A 19,585-nucleotide genomic window follows, 5' to 3' on the forward strand; every position below is an offset into this window, starting at 1 on the left:
AAAAGGCTTTGAACAGAGTTTTAATTCCCATATTCTTTTTACATTTGTTAAAGCCAATAATTGCTTTCTTTACAAGTGCTTGAAGTTTAAGTATTTTGACTGTGAAGATTGTGAAAAAACTTTTTTAAAGGATTAAAATATTTAAATTTAAACATGCACACCAGGTTGTCACATTACTTTTAGGAAACTGAAACAGGGGTGTTTAAGTAATTATTTAAAATTATGCAACACTTATAATTAGAAGATTCTAGGAAGATGAAAATAACATAGACTAATTCTTATAGTCTGGGCAAGACTTTAACATTAACGTATAGTATGCTCACAGAAACATCAAAAACATTTTACATAAACAGGTATTTTGTGAACCCTATTCTCTTCCACCGTACACACGTTTATAATTAAATTACTCAATATAATATACCATACCATTTTGATGAAGAAAGTAATGATAACCACCAGCAGTTAATATGTAACTTTTAAAATGCATTGAAGTGCGGACAAAAGTACCGTACTATGAAAATTCCTAACCTCAATATGCATGCCACGTAGGAAACGAGAGACGTGTTGACAGTTGTTTCATAGAACAAGGAAAAATCATATAGTTACGAAGAAAGCTTGGATCCTAATGTTCATCATAATAATCCACATAATTGGAAAGCGAATTCTCTAGCGTTTGGTAAAAGTGAGTTCATTTGCTTTCACATGTTGAATCCGGACTCAACATCTGTGACAAATAGACCGTTCAATTTAGGATATAAAAATTATCTAATGCCAATCTAGTGCATTGTTACTAGCAAAATATGACTACAGATATCTAAATTTTAATTATCTACAATATTGATGTAAAACAAATACTCGTAACTGTTTACCTACGAGTGATCATATCATAACAGGAAAGATCGGGATAGCGATGACAACGTGACAAATCACAAATTTGTTCTCAAAATAATATGTAAAAAAAAAATACCGAGGAAGATTATATACTAGTCATAATGTAATCGCTACAGTAATAGCATGAAATAGCTCTTGACTGTAACTACGTCACGTAATACGGACAAAAAAAACTAAAAAAAGTTATTGATACGTTAATTGTAAATCCCACTTTAGCTGTACATCGTTCACACAGAAATTAGAATGCCAAGTAATGAGCAAAGAAAGTCATAATATTACGTGGATAAAACAAACATATTTCGACGTAAAATGGAATGCCATTTGTGTATTTACAATCGTCTAGATAATACTTGCTTGGATAACCCTTATCATCGTTGACCTTCATTTATGACCTAAGTGTACTTGCATGAAGAGGCAAGTGAGTTTAGTGTATTTTGTACAGTGTTTTATAGTAAATTAGACAAAGAAAGGAGTCGTGGTAAGTATTTGATTTTAAAGTGATTTTGAAGGCAGAAATATGTCACACTGGCTATCGCTTTTATTATTATTATTATTATTATTATTCGAGGGGGAAAAAACATTGTTTGATCTCGAATGAAACGTCATGTCAAATGCAAACACGTGGACCATCACATTGTTTCAAACTGGAGTTGGGCTTTGCTTGAACCGTCCATGGAAAAGTTCGCGTCGGATGTACGTACCTTTTAAACTCTTACATTCAAAAGAGTACTAAGTGCAGTGAACAATCCATGATTTTGAGCAAATGCAAGAAGCCTGTTTCACAAGGGAAGCCTACAACTCACATAGTTTCGGTTCCCTGCAAGAATTTCCGAACATTTCCGAAGTTTTGCGTTTTGGTATTAACGCCACTTCAGCCGCTAAATCAAAAGTTTCCAATGAAAACAAGCATTTTGTGACTGACATAACCTAAGCTAACCCTTCGATTTTTTAAATTTCAATTTTTGAGAGAAATCCGAAGTTGCACGAACGTGGTAGGGAACCGAAACTATGTGAGTTGTAGGCTTCCCGTTTCACAACGACGCAGGAATGTAAAAACGGAAGTGGATCCCCTATCTTTCTGTCGCTTCCACAGTGCACGAAAAACTAACAAATCGCAACCAATGAGATTGAGTAGCATGTACAAAACATAGAAATGGGGAGGGGGGGGGGCGAAAGAAGATATAAAAACATAATATAATTGGGATTAAAGATTTAAGAATATATAATAAAAATAAGCCATGCTATCATCTGCGGTCACAGGTTTGGGACACAGTTGAGTTCCTGAGTGAAATTGAAAAAATATTTGTGTTGGGGGGGGGGAGGGGGTTGCCAGCTCATTTGTTCTAAACAAAGTTATGCTGTTCGTAGGTTGCCAGCCCCCAAGGTTAGTAGAGAGAGGTTGCCTCGATCGCTTGCGCATCGTTCTGCGCATCGCGTCACTTGCAGCCCCGGCTGGGCTTGCCAGCCCGTCCGCTCCTATCAGTTACTTAGTTTACAAGCACATCTGCTCGTAATAACGTGTCAAACTACAGCGTAATGCAGGGAGAGTTATTGTTGTGAGGAGTTTAATTGAGAGTGCGTGTGTTATAAAATGTTAGTGTTGCTTATATCATAAGTGCACAGGTGCTTCGTTAATTATAACTAGCAGGCAAAATGTTAAGAACACGAATTTAAAGTGAATTTGTTTTGTTAGGCTAAACGCTGTTAAAAAGTTGTATTTAAACATTAAAATGCCAGGTACGTTGTGTACAGTGGCTGTGTGTACAAATAGTTTGGTAAAAACAAAATCTTTACCTGAAACAAATCATAAAATATCATCGATTCCCACGGGATGATCATCTGTTGAAAGTGTGGGTTCAGAAATGCCGACGTGATGGTGAGTGGAATCCAAAAACAACTTACTTATGTTCAGAGAACTTTACAGATGATGATTACGAGCCCAACTTGAAAGTTGAGTTGTTAAATACATGCGCTAAAAGACGTCTTAAACCAAATGCTGTACCTTCATTAAAACTTGGAATTACAACACCTGTAGAAACATTGGAAAGTCGTGTGCGCCGAGAAGACCGAGTTAAATGTAGGGAAAACTAAGAAAAAATGTTATGTAAAATAATCGTAGATTCAAATGAAAATGTGAGGAAGAAATATGTTCTTGTAGTCAGTTAAAGCATTCAAAGTCTTGTTCTAACAATGACTCGGTTGAAATGCTTAGGAAGGAAATCCAAATTCTTAAAGAAAATTTGTTTCTTGCAGAAAGAGAGTCAGTTTTAAATTTGGAAGTCATGAAAAAACTCAAAAAAGAAAACGTAAATACTAAAAAACCAACAAAAAAATCGTTCTTCGTTAGAGTTCCGCATGCGGAATATTCTTTCAATTTTTTTTTTTTTTTTTTTTTTTTTTTTTTTTTTTTTTTTTTTTTTTTCAAAAAATCAAATTGACATTACTTTCGTTGAAAAAACGAGTAAACTGGATCAATGAGGAAATAGCTCTCGCTTTCACTTTGCGTTATTTCAGTAAGCGATGTTATTTACCTATTTTTAAAACAGAAACTTAACTTCCCAACGACTGGACTTTCGACTCTTCAACGATGGGCATCTTCATCTGACATGAGAAAAGGTATCCTAGTAAAACATGTTTGAACTTTTGAATGTAGCACGTTCTTCGTTGCTAGACTTCGAACGCATTGTTGTTCTTGACGAAGTAAAAGTGAAGAAAACGCTCGAGTATGATGCAAAAGAGGATGAAACGATTACACGAAAAACTGCTCTATTCATGTTAGAAATTTATTTTTAAATCTAACTTCAGTTTATTTATATTGCAAACATTCCCAAAACGTTTTAATGAGCTATGGCTACTTTTATTAAACACTAAGAAATTGATATGCAATTATTTTAAATATTATAATCTTGCTGAGAAATAAATACAAATAAACCATTTTGTTTACTAGTTACATGTAAATTATATTAATTTTTAAAAATGCATGGATTCATCATTGATATTTTGAAAATTTTTACTGTCACTGAAAAAATATGTTGAAATAATAATTCAGCATTGTTTTCAGTCAAAGCATGTTGTCATTTGAAAATCATATCAAAACGATTATAATTAACAGTAATCTACAAATCATAAATGTAATACTATAAGTATTGTGTATCAGACATGTGAAACGAGCCGAGCTTATAAGAGAAAGCCGTCAGTCAGCAGGTGTAGTATTACGGCTGGGAACGGCGGGGCTGCAGATGACGTCAGAGCGGAGTGTAGGGCTGTCTACATTGTTCTTATGGGATCGAGACAACCTCTCTCTACTAACCTTGGCCAGCCCCAGCATGGCTCTCTAGTTTGGGAAGCATATTTTCACAGACGAGAGAGCCAAACGTCCGGTCGTGCCTCTTCGGTTTTTTTTTTGTTCATAGTAAATAAATATGGTGGTGTTGATAATATGATACTATTGGTAAATTAGGTTAGGTTAGCTACATTATAAATACTTTAAAACATTGTGGACGGTTGATTTGGTTAGGATAGCTACATTAAAGATACGGAAAAAAAGCTTGAACTTCGGGGAACTTCGGATTTTGGCTCTCTCGTCTGTGAAAAGAAGCCTTCCCCTCTAGGTTCGTCGGCTGTAAATTGCTACCTAAACAAGAAAGCTAGCAAATATTTGAAGCTAGCTATTTAAATGTAATGTTTGGAAGCATTACAGTGGAGAATACGGGAATTGCAGTATTGTCTAATTTGTAAACACATTTAATTGTGAGATATTGCCTTCTAAAATATAGTATATGTTTTTTTTTCTTTATTGTTAGCTACTATAATTAATTTAATTTGCATTAATTATTAATTTCGTTGATGTCGAGTGCGAATAATAAACCATCATTAGGTGTATTAATACTTCTACAAATATTGAGATCAACAAAAGAACCTCCATTGAAGCGATTGGGAATCCTATGTAATACCGATGTTATGAATAATTATATTGAAGAGTATGGGTAATAGGGTTGGTAATAGGTTACCACCTTGCGGTACACCTGAACTGACTTTAAAAAGTGCAGAATTACAATTATTGATCGATACTAAAGCTTCTGTTATTAAGATAACCAGAGAATAATTTGACAAGTAAAATCACACGCTTAACAGTATCAAAAGCTTTTGCTGACTCGTATTAGTGACTTAATTTAAAGTAACATTGAGGAAAGTGATGATATTGGTTGCAGTGGTCATTCCAATTCTAAACCCATGTTGGTGAAGTGATAATCTATTTTTGATAGAGAAATGAATAATTAAAAAAAAAAAAAAACTTCATAAATTTTAGATATACCATTAAGAATAGATATTGGACGATGATTAGAAAAATTTAATTTGGTACAATTTTATGAATGGGAATTACCCTTGCTATTTTCCATTTATTAGAAAAATTAGTAAGTTTTATCATGGGGAGTTTTGCAAAACATGTACAGAAGTGACCAGTGTAGACAAATTGAGTTGCTGGTTCTTAGTTTAAATGACTTATCACACTAAATAAATTGTCACCAGTAGCAATTTTAGTAAGAAGTCAATTGGAGATGGCCAATATAACTGTTGATCAAACTTGGCTGTCTGAGCAGTGAATCAACATTTATTTACTTAATGGCATTTCTGATGCTGGCAGACATGTGCATGGCTTGCTAACCAAAACATTTCCCTGGAGCCGGCTTCCCGTAAATGAATAAACTCGGCGGTACAGTTTCATAGTGAAGTGAAGCTAAAGTGGTCGGGTTCGGCCCTGCACCATAAAATTATCTAGGGGCACATGGGGTGTTATTTAAAATAAGAATAAATTAATCAGTGAGTAAAAGTTAATGCTCCCCAGAGTACTGAGCGCCCGCCCCCGCGAAAGTTGTCTGATAAACTATCTTGGCTTTTTTTAATCGAGCCGAATGGTAGTGAAAAATGGATGTGCAGCCTTCAATATAACTAACACCTGTTCTTTGCTTTCCAGATGTTACCTCCAACTTTTGTCCCAGGATTCCACGATGAGTCGGCCGTCCATAAAATGCGCTATAACAAACTGGGCGAAACTGACATGGTAGTTTCTGTGCTTGGGCTAGGAGCAGCAGCATACAGCAATATATATGCGTAAGGCTTTAGTGTGTAGCACCAACATCGAGAGGTGAAAAATTAATCAAATTAATTATATAATTTTGAGGTCATGGTGAAGAAACTTAAAAATATTAATATTTATCATTTGTTGTAGCCTTGTGCCTTGCCTCAAGGGTACATAAAGTTTAAGGACTATGAAGTTAAAAGCCAAGTAGAAAAACGCATGAATAAATAAATGATTCATTCGTAGGGAAGCAGATTTTGGGATAGGAATTATTTTTCAGTTTGTAGTGGCCAGATACACTAAGCGTTCAACTTGTAGAAGTAATTTGTACCAGCAGTGGTAGTCATGCTGTAGAGTGAATGAGTTAATCGATGACACTTAATATTGGCTGTTGTGAAGTCCCACCACCTTCATACTATAGAAGGAAACTGTAAATAACTGCATAATCGCCCTGTTAAGTATGCTCTGGCCATGCAGGTGCCCGAAGAAAAAGCCAGATCACTTCATCATTGACATAACTACTAAAGAAAAAGAATTCCCTGTACTTTTATGTTCAGCATGAAAAAATCTACTTGAAATCACAATACTATATAATTCCGTAAAATGTCGCTTTAAGTGACAAAACTTTGCTCCCCTCTGTACGGTTAGGCTCCAGCCAAATTTTGAGGTATTTATTTGAGACACCCCAAGAATAATTATGAACACTGGAGGTAAAAGAACACCGTGTCATAAAGTTGTAATTTTCCAGGAAGGCTAGATTTCGATTTGTGTTAATTATATTTTCAGGGATTCTTCGCTAGAAATAGGAATTGCTTTATGAAACTTCAACACATTGTTCTTGGTATTATTTATTATGTGAAAATACTATTTTTAAGATCATTATAAACCATTTTTGTGGACAATTTTCATTGCTGGTTTTCACTGTATGCCATAGAGAAATCACAAGACTGTACAAGAAAGATGAACACACAAACACATAGAAGCACCCCAAAATCAGCTGATGTAAAATTTCTAACACTTAGTCTGAAAAGAAAATTCCTTTATGTCTATACATTATTTTAACAATTCTAATTGAATTAAATTTGATTTTTGAATAGAAAATATTGTTGTTTCCAGCGTAACGGAAAATGCAGCACTGTAGCGTCGCTTCACCAACGCTTGATGGAGAGACAGGAGTGGGGCGATATGTATATTACTCCTCAGCGTTGCACTTTTCGTTACTCTCGGCTGTAACGAAGTTTCGTTTTTAAAAAAATGGGTGCGTGTACTTAGGTACGCATGTGAGAAGTTATACTTCTTTGGCATCATTAAAAAATAGTTTTTAATTGCTTGCAAATAATTCTCCATGGTAGCGTTATTCTCCATGGTAGCGTTAAACGTTTAACGCAAACCTTGTTGGAAGTCGCATTAGAAGTATAACTTCAAAAACAGTTTACAGTTTATCTTAAATTTTCCTCCAGGAGTTTTTCAGAGGACGAAGCCATTATCACGATACGGGAAGCCATAAAGAAAGGAGTGAACTACATCGACGGAGGCTACTGGTACGGACAAGGCCGAGCTGAAGAGGTCATCGGCAAGGTGCGTGCTTACGTGACAGCCACATCTCCTTATGCCACATCGTTAACAAAGCTCACTCATGCTGTATTGTGATATTTTAGTTTAAATATTACTCAGGAAACTAATTACCAAATAATGTAAGTAATAATAATAATAAAAAATACGTGAGCTAGTCTTTGAGTACTCGCCAGAGATGTGTAACATCTAACCTCGGTAACGAGCGAATTCATGTGTTCTCATGTTGCAAATACACTTATAGTACGACACTCTGACACGAAATTTTAACGGAGAAATCTTTAAAATATTGCCGAGCGTGAAACATATACCTACGCAATTTGTGTTTTCAGCTACATTTCTGGAAGCGAATCACACGTAGTTTCGACACCTGCTCTATAACGTTGCTGGAGCAGCTACGTCAACTGTTGAATCATTTGATTAACAGTGACATTAACAGTGACTATTCTCTACAAGACAGATTATAACGACAAACATTTCGGTGAAATCGAAATAAGGCAGAATAACCGAGGCAAACTAAAAATGACACGTGTCATAGTTTTGCAGCCTGCATTCGCAACATCGCCTCCAATACCAGTGACATTTTAAACTATTTAATGAAATGGTTCCGATAAAAGGAAGAAAACCTGAAAAAAAATACTAAACTCCGGCTTTGGGCCTGATTTTCGTTAAAGGAATTTATCATATTGTTATAATTCACTAAACAGTTAATATTATAGTGTTTCCCTTTGGATTTGTGAACTTATTTCGCATCATCCGCCTCAGATGGAAAAAAGCACCGTGGTTACACATTTACGTTTCAAGCGACTTCCATTCCACTCACGAAATTGCTGCTACCTAATGCAGTTTACCGAGAGCTAAGATGTTGCACATCAAAAGAAAATTTCAAATATGCCTATGGGCGTAGAAGTCATGGGTTATGGGAAACCAATGGAAACTCAAGTCATATTTAGTATTTGTTTCTATAATTTTCATACCATCAGATGGTATTGTAATATTTGTAATCAATTGTCTCTCATTACATAGCTTAGTTAATGCACTTTGTTCCAGGCCTTAGAAGGTATCCCCAGGAAAGCATACTACATTGCATCCAAGGTGGGTCGCTATGAATTGGATCGACAGAAGATGTTCGATTTCAGTGCAGAAACTAGCAGGAAGAGCATAGACCGAAGTCTGCGGTCTCTTAAGCTCGAGTACCTGGATCTTATACAGGTGAGAACACAGTGGCATTCCGAATCTGCTTCTGTCTCATTAAATGTTAAACGTGTAACTTACTTAATTCCTATGTTGATAAATATGTTTTCTTACGATTTCTCAGAAAACTTGCGACAATGGGTTTCTCAAAGATGATAAAAGAAAACCTAGAATATTTATTTGTTCTCAAACCTATACAACTTCACAAAAGTATCTACTGTTGAACAGCAAGCTTAAAATTCGACTTTATTCACATGCTGATGGAGCAGCGTTATTGTTGTAGGTACTAATTCAGTTCAATATTTGTGTGAGAAGAGCTTAGACAATGAGCATGAAGTAAAAAAAAAAAAGCAGAATTACAGGTACAAAAAAAAGTCTCTAAAGTTACAAGTTTACACAGATGGTTGAAAAAAAAGTAATACAAGTACAAGTAGGCAAAACCTGTAGAGTCAAAAATATATACAAGTATGGGCGTAGAAAACGGGAGACCAGGGAGGCCCAGGTCCCCCTGGAATTAAAAAAAAAAAAACTCACAGAGGGAGGCCTGCCTGCACTTGCATAAGTGTGACTGTGAAACGGGTTTGATGTCAAAACTATGTCCATGACAACTTTCACTGTATTGCATGCATGTAGGCCAGGGCCGGTGCAAGGTAAACTGGCGCCCTAGGCGAAAAACCTTAATTGCCCCCCCCCCCCTTTTCCACCCCGGGCCGGACACACCAAAAAAAAATTTCCTTGCCTCAAAATACATCACGTAAGCCTAAGATTTTGTCAACAATCAAATGTAAGCAGGCTTGTGTTTTTTTTTTTTTTACTTTTTTACTTATTACAAAACATAAACAGGTCACAGTGAAATTTAAATAATCACTTATTTCAATATAAACATTCCAAACTGTTACAAAAATCTATTTTCATCTAGTTTCAATAATCGTCAAACATATGATATGAGCTGTTATGTGTCGTGCTGCGCCGCCCCCGGCTACTTGGCGCCCTGGGCGGTTGCCTAGTTCGCCTGTACGGACGCGCCGGCCCTGATGCAGGCCAAAATACGGGCAGTGTACGACATGCAAGCACCGTGTCCAGAGAGACGACGTGCAAGTGCGTCCCTGCATGCTACCGGCCCCGCGGCGGCAGGAGATACAGGCACGTGCCTGCCGCGCGCAGGTCCACGACGTGGAGTTCGCGCCGAGCCTGGAGCACGTGATGGCCGCCACGATGCCCGCGCTGGAGGAGGCGGTGCGGGCGGGCAAGGCGCGCCACGTGGGCGTGACGGGGGAGCCTGTGTGCGTGCTGCAGCAGGCCGTGGAGCGCAGCCCCGTCCGGGTGGACACCGTGCTGTCCTACTGCCGCGACACCCTCATCGACGACACGCTCAAGCAGTTCCTGCCCTTCTTCCAGGTGCGCTACTTTCGACATGCCCTCGATCGTCTGGAGTTGCTTGTAGCCGCGTCCAAGGCTATATCTTCGCTTTAGAGGTGCCAACAGTAGCGGATCCAGAGGGGGTGGCTAAGGGGCTCAACCCCTTTCCAAAAGCATCTGGGTCCACTATTGTTTTAGCGTTTGCCCAGCCTCAGCTGGGTCAAGCCCCTCCCAAACCAAAATCCTGGATCCGCCACTGGGTGCCAAGAAATAATTTAAAATACTAAAAATAAATTTGTACGACACATGGCTATGGTTATTTTTGCATACACGAAAAACGTTTTTTGGCGCATATTTTTTTATATTTTAATTTATTTTTCATTCAAGCATAACTCTTTTTTTTTAAACAATGGAAAATATAACAGAATATTCAAACATTTGACTTTATTTTATTGTATCATGCTTATTTCGTGCGCAGTTAATACTGGCTAACTATTCAGAGAACTTGTTTATAAATAACTTTATACTGTTTGAGATACGGGGGAAACACCAAGCTTAAATTCCTCGGGTAAAAATCCAAACTCATTATTACTGAGAACACTATTTTGTAGCGATACTGTTGTTTTCATGCAAATGTACAAATGTACATATATATCTGTAATTTTACACGAATATTTCTGTTCCATTTACAAAATAAAATTGTATGTGGGTAAGCATTGTGAATTACTTTTCGCAGTTAATGTTCGCTCCTCATCTAGGCCAATATTTGCACAAAGTTAAAAAAATATATATTTATAGTTAAAATTTTTCTTTACTAATCGTGGTTCTAAAATAATTTTTTGGACATACGCCTTTCAAGGGCGGCTCCAGGAATATACTTCGGGTGGGGCTACCGTACCAAGATGCATATGACTTAAAAAAAAGGTCAGAGATTGGCCTAAGAATGATATTAAATTTATGGTATCAAATACTGAACTTCAATAATTTCATACAACCTTTGCCGGAAGAAATAAAGCATTAAATAAACCTTCTAAAAAGAGTATATAAAATGGGGTTTCCCCCCCCCCCCCCCATCTTGCTTGAGGATCAGCCCTCCCGCCGCCAGAGAGCCGCACGAGTGTGTGTGTGTGTGCAGAGCCGCGGAGTGGGGGTGGTCCACGCCTCGGCGACGGCCATGGGGCTGCTGACGAACGCGGGGCCCCCCGCGTGGCACCCGGCCCCAGACAGCATGAAGTCGGTGTGCGCGCTCGCCTCTGCCTACTGCAAGGTCAGTCACGGTTTGCATCGTCAGCGAGATCGTATAAATGAACGTTCCGATGCTGTGGACTTGAGGAGCAAGTTGGCCTTCACAGGTTGGAGTGAACAACTCCGGCCATCCTTCGCGTCCCTTTTTAAACACAGTATTTGTTTGTCAAGTCAACTTTCTTCCTCAAAATTTCTTTCTTCTGAACTGTCATTTAAAAAAAAAAAAAACTACCGATACTCCTTTCCGTGAAGCAAACATCGTTTAGTTTACGTTTAAAGAATTTAACGTTCTCTTATTGAAACATTCCTTTAACATTACAGAATTGTGTTTGAAAATTTGGTGTAGTATGGATCTTATTTCACTGTCTCTCTATCTCTTTTTTTCTATTTCACCGTATCACAACCCACGACTTAACTTCTGTGTTTGTGTTTTTTTTTTGTTTTTTCTTCCTTTTAATCCATAGGTTTGTCCACAATAACATTAAAGGCAACTTATTAAATCAAAGTAGTGACTGCTGTCAGGGGCGCAACAACTAAATTTCCAGGGGGGGGGGGGACAATATACCTTTTTATAAAGAATCATTGATCCCCCCTATTGAAGCGGGGGGTCCGGGGGTCCTCCCCGGGAAAATTTGTATTTCAAGGTGAAAAATGGTGCTACTTAAGCAGTTTTATTATCTAAAAAATTGATTACACAGCTAGTGGAAATAGCATATCCGACTTGTACAGCACATTCTCTTGCCCCCGTTTGCCCCCACTTCTAGGTTTCAGAGGGGGGGGGGGCAAAAAACCCTTGCCCCCCCCCCTTGTTGTTGCGCCCCTGACTGCTATATTTGAATATATATACTGTATATAAGTCGCGAGTGGATAGGATTTACTCTACGTTTTTCAGGAGCGTATGATGAGCAGCTTGGGAACTTCACCGCTGCAGGGCGCTGCAGTAATGCCCTGTATCGTCTTAGGTTGTTATTTACACGTTAAGAGCGCAGCACTGTCGCCCGCTGTCATTCCTCGCACCCCACACCAATCATTCACTGCAGCTCAAGGTCGTTCAACGGGAGGGGGAAGGGGTGTTTGAAGAGTTCGACACTTTTCCGCTAGGGACCACCACAAGTCGATGCCCTGGAGATGGTGGCGATTGCGGCGGTGAATTAACCAACTACCTCAAACCGTATTAGAAATGTTATCCTGGGCTGGCGACTTCTATACAGTGTATGTATATTCAAAGCTGCTGTGACCACAGCGCGCGCGCATGCGCAGGAGCGCGGCGTGGAGCTGGGCCGGCTGGCGGTGCACCACAGCCTGAGCCAGCGGGGCCCGGCGGTGAACGTGGTGAGCATGGCGAGCCGCGAGCTGCTGCGCGCCAACCTGCAGCTGGTGCACGAGGGCCTCAGCGCGCGGGAGCAGGCCGTGCTGCAGGAAGTGCGCGACAGGTGCGCGCCCAAACACCGCCGCAACCAACATTTCATTGTTGAATTTAACCAAGAGCATCGTACGAAAAAAAATACTTGGAGGCGGGCATTTCTCGTGAATAAACCTGACCACTACAGACTATCTGCAAATTATGCACTGGTAGAATGCGAAATAACATGAGTAATACCATGAATCTATACTAATATTATAAAGCTGAAGAGTTTGTTTGGTTGTTTGAACGCGCTAATCTCAGGAACCACTGGTCCGATTTGAAAAATTCTTTCAGTGTTGGATAGTACATTTATCGAGGAAGGCTATAGGCTATATTATATTATCAATAACATTAGGGATCCTTACTAAAAGTCCAATTTAGAATCAAATGCGTTGGAGGGGGTTTGATACAACATGCAGTACACGTACGAAGTGTGTGTTGTCAATGCCGCAAGCGCTAGAAGTTTATTTCCTATTGCCCATTAACATTGTTGCCACGCACTAGATGCCTTATCATTCTTAATTTTCCCATACAAGTAAAAAACACCCGTGTGATATTAACAACGAAGCAATCAGTACCCTCATATAGAATACATAGAGATAGTGTGAGGTATATATGTAGATATAAAGAGATAAATACAGATAGAGAGATACATAGATATATAGAACTATAGATGTAGATAGAGATAAATATATATTTAGAGACATGGATAGATTATTTGTATATGTGTAACTACCCTACTTCAAACATATTACAAAACAAAACTGAATGAGGCATTGCAATGCATGCCGAGCATTAGCTAGATTATGTAATCTTTTCAATATAAGTAATCCCTTATTTTTAAGTATTTTTTTTTATAGTGCTTTATAGAGTCTAGATTACACACAGACCAGGTAAATAACTATAAACTGGCAGAACAACGTCTGTCGGGATCTGAAAGTGATATAAATTATTTTGCACACTTGACATTCAAATTAAGAAGACAATTACTAACTACATCTGATCTCTAAACAGTTCCCCTTCACCCTGTGTTCAGCCCGGGCAACGCTGGGTACTGCAGCTAGTGAATCAATAATTAAAGAGTAAAGGTGGTAGTGTACCGCCAAAACTAGCTTCAAAATGTGTGTAGTTACTTTTATTAATAGAGAAATTTTTTTTCTGTTACTGAGGTAACTACAAATCCAATTAACAAAAAAATAATACTGTCAAAAAACACTATTTTCTAATCTTCTTAAAAATAAACAAATTGTAAAATTATATATATATATATATATATATATATATAATTGTAAAATTATATATATATATATATATATATATAATTGTAAAATTATATATATATATATCATATTCAAAATAAGAATTCAGAATGTTTTCAAGCAACGTAGTTGAAATCTGGCAACAGTGTCGCGCGGGCAGCTGGAGGCGCGACTGACGCGCTGCCGCGCGGCCGTGTGCGCAGGTTCCTCAGCAAGCTGCCGCAGAAGCACTGGGAGGGGGTGCAGCTGGAGAAGCACCGGGCCAGCCTCGCCAGAGCCGCGTCCTCTCAGTGACGCGCCCGTCGCTTGTACCGTCGTGCCCTGCATTCCTCGAGATCAATAAACCAGTTTACTCCCAGCACTTGTGTGGCGTGTCCGCGACTGCTCTTTATGCTTGTTCCTCGCATCATTTGGAGCGAACGTGTCCTACGCTGTTAACAATTGACGAAGAACACTGGTTACATATTATCCAGGAATCTTCGTAAACTTACTGAGTTCACTCGGACCCAAAGGAATATTCTTGGTGTATTAGCGCACCAGGTATATTTGTCCATGTGTGTTTTTACAACGGAGTAGTTTCTACGAAGATTCAATTATTTGAAATTATGAAGAACTCTTCGTTTATTTGAGTTACATTCTTCGTTGAAAAGTCCGTAAATATAATGTAATTTCTAACAATGTATCCTACTCACAATCCTTAACGGAATAATTCGAAGCATTATATAAATAACGACTGCAATAATAACTCGTTCAGTGGTAAACACCGATGTACAATCAGACCTTAATTTTTGCGGGTGAGTATCAGAATTGCGTGTACCAAGCTCACAAAATATGTTCACCAATTCACAAATGTTTACGTCCACTTCCACACCTTTGTATCGTACGAGGCTGCACACGGCTGTGTTTTCCTCCTGTAGCAACATGGCGATAGGTGTTCGTGCAGTCATTTGGTAAATAAACAATGTATTTCATCCATCCCCATGTGAAATAAGCTGTTCATTGAATAGCATTTACAAAATGCCTAGTTCCTCCGTCAGTATTGGGGATAGGACTCACATACATAAAAAAAAACATGTTTTGCTTTAAATAATGTGAATAATAAGCCCGGTGAGTAATGTGAAGCACTAATGAAAATGGCTGCGGCCTTCAGGAGAGGTCATCATAAGAAACATTTCAACACATGAATTATATATGATATAAACTTACAACCACATTGTAATATAGACATTTTAAATAATTTTTTAGACTGCATATAAAGCTTTTTAACATGTTACAATCGCATATTGTAAAAAAAAGAAAAAAAAAAAAAGAGGAAGTTTAAGAACCGTGCATTTTATTATCTACTGAACAATTCAAACTACATAAAGTAACGACTGGCAACATCATTAAAATAATCGCTTTCAGGAACTAAGTGTCATCTGAACTTCCGGAGGATTCACGCGCACCTCCAAGGCTAGACGCGCAGTTGCGATTGTTTAACCGCAACAATGAAAACCGGGTGTTAAATGCGCACACGCTACTGCGTAATCGCAGCAGTTAAAAAGTTGCAACCTGACAACGTTCACGGCGCGAGATTGTTGCCGGCTGGAATGAGATAAATAGACAGGCACGTGTTTGCGCGCTAGCGACTGTTCAGTGTCCAGGCGTGATTAGCCGTTAGTCAGCTCGTGTTCTTGTTCCTGAGTTTTGGTAGGTACTATTGATTGTAACAATTCATCATAGGTAGTTTCACCCATTCGGTAATACCGGAAAATTGCACAATTCATCATGAGCTGCATGAAGGAATGCTATGGGTGAGAGATGCAAAGGATCTGAGGAGAAGACTAAAGGGATAGGAGCAAGAAAGGAGGGAAGTGAGTGAAAGGAGATGACTCCTTGCCACCGGGTGAAAGGTGAGTTGCGAGAATAAAAGTCCCTGGTGTGTTTGCTGTCGTGCCAGGCACTGTGCAGACCTGGTCACAACCAGCCTAGCGTCCTGCTCGTGATGACGCACACAGTCTGAACACATGGATGTACGCAGACACTCTTCTTCTGCGCAAGACTCCCAACACAGGCGTCCGATTGGCCCCAAATGGCACTCTGACAGACATAACATTTTTGTTCAAATACTTGATGCATAGAGAATATTTGAATACTCAAGCACAATATATGTAGTAACACTTAACTGTAACGTCAGCTAGTAGGTGTGTTAATTAACTACTCAAAACTATCGTCATATGGCTATCACAGGCCGTCAAACATAATGTTATTTCTACCACGAATACTAACATAAACAAATGGTTACAACCTAACACAGAGGGCAGTAAGATATAAAACATAAAATATTAATAAGAATCAGCAAGTGCTTATTTTAACCATCCCCACCTGATAATCTATAACAGAACCAGTTCTGGGATTTATTTATGAAAACCATGGAGATAAATTTTTAATGCTATAAAAATAGTATTAAAAAAAGCTTCCAAACACAGTAGTAATGACTCATTATAAAATTTATAAAAATATACCAGTCTATGGTAAATGGTAACACTGAATGCGAAAGACTCTATCAATAAGGCCTGCTCTATAGCGACACTGAAGCGAAGACGTATCGCGTTGTTGGAGACGGATCTCTCGGAACGGAGTACCTACAGCGGCACGCATGCGGTCACGGACCTGTACGGTGATTGGCCGTGGTGATACCTATGTTTGTTTACATTTCAGATACTTCAGAATTTGTTTCGAATACAAGAATATAAAGTGTTATAGTATTACTGTGTAGTTTATTTCTGTTGGGACTATGTGCTATTTGTAAATGCCTATCATTTTATGTTCTCGTATTTCAAAATTTTTTTTTCACTTAATTTTTTCTAAGCAAGAAATTAAATCTCATTGGCTGGCCATTTGTTACGTTTCCGTTTACTGTAGAAGTGGCAGACGGACAGTGAAACGTAAACCTCTTGCGGTTACGTGTTTATATTTGCGAGACACTGAGGAACGATCTAACGAAGGGCGGCAATACTTCCAACCTGTGCATCAGCAATCGCAGCCGCCATTGCGCCTGGTGTATTTCTCAGTGGCCAACTGCGCTCCGTCAATGGATGAGCAGTGGCCAACTGCGCTCCGTCAATGACTGAGCAGTGGCCAAACAAAGTCCAACTGTCAGCATTGCCACCAGCTCTGTTCGTTCTGCCCAGTCACTTCAAGTGTGCGAGAGTACCGTTATGATACCGCACACTAACTGATACGTTAATTTAATTTATTTTTCCTATTAAATGAATCAAATCCAGGATCTCCGTAACACGCACGTCTGCACACGTCTACAAAACAACCGATGATGCATTCGTCAAACTGGATTTGATTCACTAAGCAGAAATTCGCAAACGATAGCAATCAAAAATTGAAATACGTAAATATAACTGATACAGGACCGGTATCTTACTGAAAAACAAATAGTGATAAATGATGAAGAAGTTACGTCATGTAAGTTTATTTTTGACGAATGGCTCCACAGCTCCAGCGACGTAGGGTTTGACGCGACACTTATCCCAGACTCAAAGACTGAGATCTAGATTATATTTAGGCTGCTGGTATACTTCCGGTGGACGTATTTGGAATCCTCCAGTCTGTATTTATACCAGTTGGAGAGCTGCCAGACCGCGTCAAAACTGACAGCGGTGCTAAAACTGAGAAGTTCGGAGTAACAAAGTGAGCTTAACCAAGGGCGGTGCCAGGGAGAGACATCCTTCCCAGAGCCACCATTTTAATTAAATCATTATTCACCTCATTAACCGGCTTAAAATAATTTAAGTATGACTCAATTTATAGTTACTGAATATGCAAAATTATAAAGTAGCCTTAACGATAAAAAAAACTTTATCAGGACAAAATAATAAGAATTGGTAGTGTAAGAATCTACCTTTCATAACTGGCAATTTTTATCTAAGCATTTCAGGTTTTGTAAAAGAACATCGCTTAGGAAGTGACGAGCAATACGTGCAAGTAATTTGTTTCCGAATACCTACTGAGTGTACCATTTAGCCTAAATGATCTTTGAAAACGGCATCTTAAAGGATGTCAGATATATATATATATTTTACCCTACCGAATAGTTGCAAGAATCTTAACCATTGTACACATTCAGGGATCGATGGCGATCCGCGAGGGAGGAGGAGGGGGGAGGGGGAGAGATTATCCCCGAATTCATTAAAAAAAAAAAAAAAAAAAAAAAAACTATCTTTCCAACAAACAAAAGGAAAGAATTCCAAATCGAAAGGTACGAAAAATGGTACTATTCCCTTCCCCTCCCTCCTCCCATTTGGAAATTAAATTCTACGTAATCTCTTGGTGGCGCTGTATTTAAAAAAAAAAAAAAAAAAGTAACGATAGTCTGTCGCCTAGCCAGAAAAATGTATATCTACGTCTTTTTTTACTTGTCTTATTACTGTCAGATCAGACAAGCCGAGGAGAAACCCACTCGTGACCTCACCCTCACACGACGGCTGTCCTCGTTGCCCGTCTTCCCGTCGGAACCAATTTGCATGTTGAGATGAGCGCTCTTCACGCAAGATGTCCTCAGAGCCTAAGAATAGGATGTCGTCACGTTGGGAACAATAAGGTGGCCACGGCGCTCCCATGCAGGGGCTGATCATGCCCCCTCCCCATCCGTGACACGGTGTGTGTTCCTCTTGCTATTCGCCGCGCGTCCTGTGTCGTGTCTGGTCGTGTCTGGTCGTGCGGGATGCGTCGGCCTTCACTTGGCAGCCCGCCCGCTGGACACCGGTGCGTCACCACGCAGCCTGTGCGGGACCATGGACGTATTCAGCCCAAAACGTTAACAGGAGACGGGCTTGTAGTTTTCATGACGTTTACGTGAATACGCATGGTCTCTATCTCACAGTTAGTTTACTTTCAAGTATTCAAAATACTAACCACCAACCTGTGAATTTTTTTATTTCTTTCAGAAATGGGTTCTTTATATATTTATTCAATTTTAAATATTTTATTTCCCTCCCTTACGGAATTTTATGTTCTTGAGTTCTTATCGTCCGCTAAAGTATAATAAAATCAACTAAAACAACATAGGTCGCGTTTAAACAACATTTAAGTTATTTTAATAAAATTTAAAAATAGTGGTAAAAAAAGCTATAATTATGGTGATACGCGTATGATACGGTGCAACCCGCAACATTTAAGGCGAAGAAACAATTGGCCCTTGATTTTTTTAAAGGCTGAAGAATTCATGTTTAATTAAATAATTATTGCTAAGCATTAATGGCAACAATTTTGTGTTGAAAACGAACATAGATGTTGGCCTTCTTTTCAGCGCACGAAATGCGGTTAGATACTCGGCAGTCAGCAGGGGCGCAACAACTAAATTTCCAAAGGGGGGGGGGGGGGGCAATATACCTTTTTATAAAGAATCATCGATCCCCCTATTGAAGCGGGGGGTCCGGGGGTACTCGCCTGGGAAAATTTGTATTTCAAGGTGGAAAACGGTGCTATTTAAGCAGTTTTATTATCTAAAAATTTATCACACAGCACTTTCTTTGCCCCCGTTTGCCCCCACTTCAAGGTTTCAGAGAGGTGGGGGGGGGGGGCAAA

At 39.0% G+C, this 19,585-nt stretch overlaps 1 protein-coding gene across 6 annotated transcripts; it reads left to right on the forward strand.

Annotated features, from left to right (window-relative positions):
* Positions 1 to 1,104: 1,104 nt before the first annotated feature.
* LOC134532795 (uncharacterized) lies at positions 1,105 to 14,366 on the forward strand. Of its 6 annotated transcripts, none has more exons than XM_063369660.1 (8): positions 1,105 to 1,369; positions 5,867 to 6,003; positions 7,432 to 7,549; positions 8,594 to 8,755; positions 9,902 to 10,135; positions 11,232 to 11,363; positions 12,602 to 12,774; positions 14,209 to 14,366. In XM_063369660.1, exons 2-8 carry the CDS (start codon positions 5,867 to 5,869, stop codon positions 14,297 to 14,299), a joined length of 1,047 nt encoding a protein of 348 aa, XP_063225730.1. In that variant the 5' UTR covers positions 1,105 to 1,369; the 3' UTR covers positions 14,300 to 14,366. The 6 variants fall into 6 exon arrangements, with proteins under 6 accessions (XP_063225730.1, XP_063225728.1, XP_063225731.1 ...); XM_063369658.1 differs by having other exon boundaries at positions 1,123 to 1,309; XM_063369661.1 differs by having other exon boundaries at positions 1,124 to 1,305.
* Positions 14,367 to 19,585: the final 5,219 nt, after the last annotated feature.

Source organism: Bacillus rossius, chromosome 6, assembly GCF_032445375.1.
Source record: "Bacillus rossius redtenbacheri isolate Brsri chromosome 6, Brsri_v3, whole genome shotgun sequence".
Classification (NCBI taxonomy): Eukaryota; Metazoa; Arthropoda; class Insecta; order Phasmatodea; family Bacillidae; genus Bacillus; species Bacillus rossius.

Bases quoted from the DNA above. Each gene is read 5' to 3' on its own strand.
- LOC134532795 (XM_063369658.1), top strand. The intron at 6,004-7,431 runs GTAAGGCTTTAG...ATTTTCCTCCAG, and splicing joins GCATACAGCAATATATATGC to GAGTTTTTCAGAGGACGAAG. The intron at 10,136-11,231 runs GTGCGCTACTTT...GTGTGTGTGCAG, and splicing joins AGTTCCTGCCCTTCTTCCAG to AGCCGCGGAGTGGGGGTGGT.